The sequence below is a fragment of the Geospiza fortis genome, unplaced genomic scaffold, assembly GCF_000277835.1.
Source record: "Geospiza fortis unplaced genomic scaffold, GeoFor_1.0 scaffold414, whole genome shotgun sequence".
In the NCBI taxonomy this organism is placed as follows: Eukaryota; Metazoa; Chordata; class Aves; order Passeriformes; family Thraupidae; genus Geospiza; species Geospiza fortis.
Window position 1 is genome coordinate 91,603 of NW_005054745.1, and position 3,488 is coordinate 95,090.

At 55.4% G+C, this 3,488-nt stretch overlaps 1 protein-coding gene across 1 annotated transcript in view; it reads left to right on the forward strand.

Moving 5' to 3' along the window:
• The window catches only part of SIGLEC1 (sialic acid binding Ig like lectin 1), a 20,756-nt gene that overhangs the window by 5,403 nt on the left and 11,865 nt on the right, over positions 1-3,488 (forward strand). Inside the window, 4 exon segments of the mRNA XM_031065367.1 lie at positions 8-71; positions 789-1,043; positions 1,629-1,931; positions 3,257-3,488. The exon segment at positions 3,257-3,488 is cut by the window's right edge and continues 108 nt beyond it. Of these exon segments, the coding sequence (XP_030921227.1) occupies positions 8-71; positions 789-1,043; positions 1,629-1,931; positions 3,257-3,488 (854 nt within the window).

A 3,488-nucleotide genomic window follows, 5' to 3' on the forward strand; every position in this document is an offset into this window, starting at 1 on the left:
CGGGAAGTGTGTCTGCACCGCCAGCAACGTCCACGGCAATGCCAGTGCCACCAAGGTCCTGGTGACTCGCGGTGAGTCCCCGGGTGACACTGCTGCTCCTGGGTTTGGGGTGATGGTGAACCCCCAAAAACTGGGGGGACAGGCAGCTCGCAGAGTTTGGGGGACCCCTGTGGTGGCACTGGGGGACATCAGTGTCCTGGGGGCTGTGTGGTGTCCCCTCCTTAGCGGGATCAGAGCTGCTTTTGGAGATGGAGATGCTCCTGGGTTTTGTTTCAGGAAATGCCAAAAATCAGTAAATTTATCCAAATTTTTCTGCCCCATCCATCCACACCAGTCACTGTCCCCTGAACCCCAAGTCTGGATAATTTGGGGCGACAGAGGCAGCAGAAGGAGAGAAAAGTCTCCCCAAATCCATGTCCAAGAGGAACATCCTTTAGGATCCCAAAAAAACCCCAAAAGAGATATCAAAGTCCAATTCCAGAGAAACCAAACCTGGATTTGGGTTTCCCAGTTGGGAGCTGGGAGTCGGACAAGGCCCAGCCAGCAGGAAGAGGGGACAGGGTCTGTCCTGGGAAAAAGCCACCTGGATGAACCTGGCACTTGGAAAAAGCGGGAAAGGGTCAGGAAAGGCCCCATTGGCCTGTGCAGTGTCCCCAGGGAATGTCACCCCCCCAAAGACCCACGGTGAGGGAGGGGACTCAGGGAAACCCAACAGGGAATTGCGGCTGGATGGATCCACAGGAAGGATTTCTCTGTTCCCTGAAATCCTTCTCCCACCCCTCCTCCAGCTGCTGGGCTCCTGATCCAGCCCTCGGAGACGGTGACGGAGGGGACCGCGGTCACCCTGACCTGCGTGGGGACAGGGGACATGGAAGAGGAGCCGCTCTACGCCTGGTACAGGAACGGCCGGAGGCTCCAGGAGAGCTCGTTCCCAACCTTGGAATTCCCGTCCGTCCGCGGGGACGACGCCGGCGCCTTCCAGTGCCAGGTCCGGAGCAGGAACAGCAGCGACACGTCGGAGGCTGTCCCGCTCCGAGTGCTCTGTGAGTGTCCCGTGGGAATTCCAAAGGGTCCTGGGGCTGGGCTGGGGGTGGTCCCACCCAGAGGTTTCCCCCATCCCCACCAGCCACGGCCAAGGAGCTCTTGGGGCAGGAATGTGGGGAGGGTGAAAAATTCCCTTTGGTGGGTAAATCTGGGAGTTCTGGGGAGGAGGAATTTGGAGAATTCCCACCTTCTCAAGAATTTTAATGATTGTACATCCACAAATGGTTTGGGTTTGGGGGGTCTCAAAGCCCACCTCATTCTGACCCCCCTGCTATGGGCACAGGCGTCTCCCACCAGACCAGGTCCAACCTGGATGTCCAAGAGTTTCTCTGGCAGCACTGGGAGCATCAATCCCTTGGATTCTGAGTGTTTTCCCGATGGATCCAGTGGTGTTTTGTCCCTGGATTGGCTTGGGAGGGACCTCAAAGCCCTTCTCATTCCGACCCCTCTCCCCTTAGCAGGGACACCTCCCACTGTCCCAAATTATTCCAAACCCCATCCAACCTGGCTGATCAGGCTGGAAGCGTCCGTCCCTTGGATTCTGGGAGTTCTCCCGACCTCACGGGCCCAGTTTTCCCCCACAGACCCCCCGAGGCAGCCGGTGCTGAGCTCGTTCCTGCAGAGCCAGGGCGGGCGCCTGGGCATCATCCAGTGCTCCGTGGAGAGCGATCCCGAGTCCAGCCTCACCCTCCGGAGAGGGGACGAGGCCATCGCCTGCACCCAGGGCTGTCCCCAAGCCACCAGCCCCAGGGTCCACGTCACCAGGTCCTACAACAGCCTGAAGGTGGAAATCCAGGATGTGGTGGTGGAGGATGAGGGGATTTACGTGTGCCAGGCTGGGAATTCCCAAGGAAGCGCCAGCGCCACGGTGGATTTCAAGGCTGACAGTGAGTGGGGACAGGGGACAGGGGACAGGATTGTGGCATCTGGGAGTGTTCTGAGGGAGGGGAGCATGGAAAGGGAATGCCAGGGGAGGAGGCAAGCTCAGGAGATGGTGGCAGGAGGGGCAGAAATGTCACATGGAATCCAGACATGGAAATGTCTCATGGAAATGTCATGTCCATGAAATCCAGACATGGAAATGTCACATGGAAATGCCACATGTCCATGAAATACAGATATGGGAATGCCACATGGAAATGTTGCATGGAAATGCCACATGGAAATGTCGCATGGAAATGCCACATGTCCATGAAACCCAGACATGGAAATGTCGCATGGAAATGTCGCATGTCCACAAAATCCAGACATGGAAATGCCACATGGAAATGTCACATGTCCATGAAATCCAGAAACGGAAACACTACAAGGAAATGCCACATGGAAATGTCACATGTCCATTAAATACAGATATGGAAATGTCACATGGAAATATCACATGGAAATGTCACATATCCATAAAATCCAGACATGGAAATGTCACATGTCCACAAAATCCAGACATGGAAATGCCACATGGAAATGTAACATGTCCATAAATCCGGACATGGAAATGCCACATGGAAATGTCACATGTCCATGAAATACAGATATGGAAATGTCACATGGAAATATCACATGGAAATGTCACATGTCCATAAAATCCAGACATGGAAATGTGAGGGAGGGGAGCATGGAAAGGGAATGCCAGGGGAGGAGGCAAGCTCAGGAGATGGTGGCAAGAGGGGCAGAAATGTCACATGGAATCCAGACATGGAAATGTCTCATGGAAATGCCACATGTCCATGAAATACAGATATGGGAATGCCACATGGAAATGTCGCATGTCCACAAAATCCAGACATAGAAATGCCACACGGAAATGTCACATGTCCATGAAATCCAGACATGGACACGTCCCATGGAAAAGTCACATGTCCATGAAATCCAGACATGGAAATGTCACATGGAAATGCCACATGTCCATGAAATCCAGACATGGAAATGTCACATGGAAATGTCACGTGTCTATGAAATCCAGACATGGTGGCTCTCCCATGACATTCCAGCCCCTGGTGGGGATTCCCTGGCTCTGTGTGACAGGAACACCGAGCAAAATGTGGCCAAGAGATGTCCGGGGGCTGGTGGCACTGCCAGGCTCAGAGTTGTCCCCACCATGACCCGGTGGGATCAGCTGGAATTTGCCCTCTGGGGTAGCCACGCTGTCCTTTGGTGGCTTTGGGGGGTTGTCACCCCACCATTGACACCAGACCCCGTTTCCTCCTTCCCACAGCTGCCAATGTCACCGTGTCCCCGTCTCCCCATGTGCTGGAGGGTGACAATGCCACCCTCACCTGCCACCTGAGCAGCGGCTCCACGGCTGTCCCCAACGTCACCTGGTACCACAACGGGCAGCAGATCTCCACGGGCTCGGCCACCTCGCTGGTGCTGCAGCCGGTGGTCAGCAGGGACGCTGGGCTCTACCGGTGCCAGGCCAGCACCGCGGGCGGCAGGCCGGGCGCTCC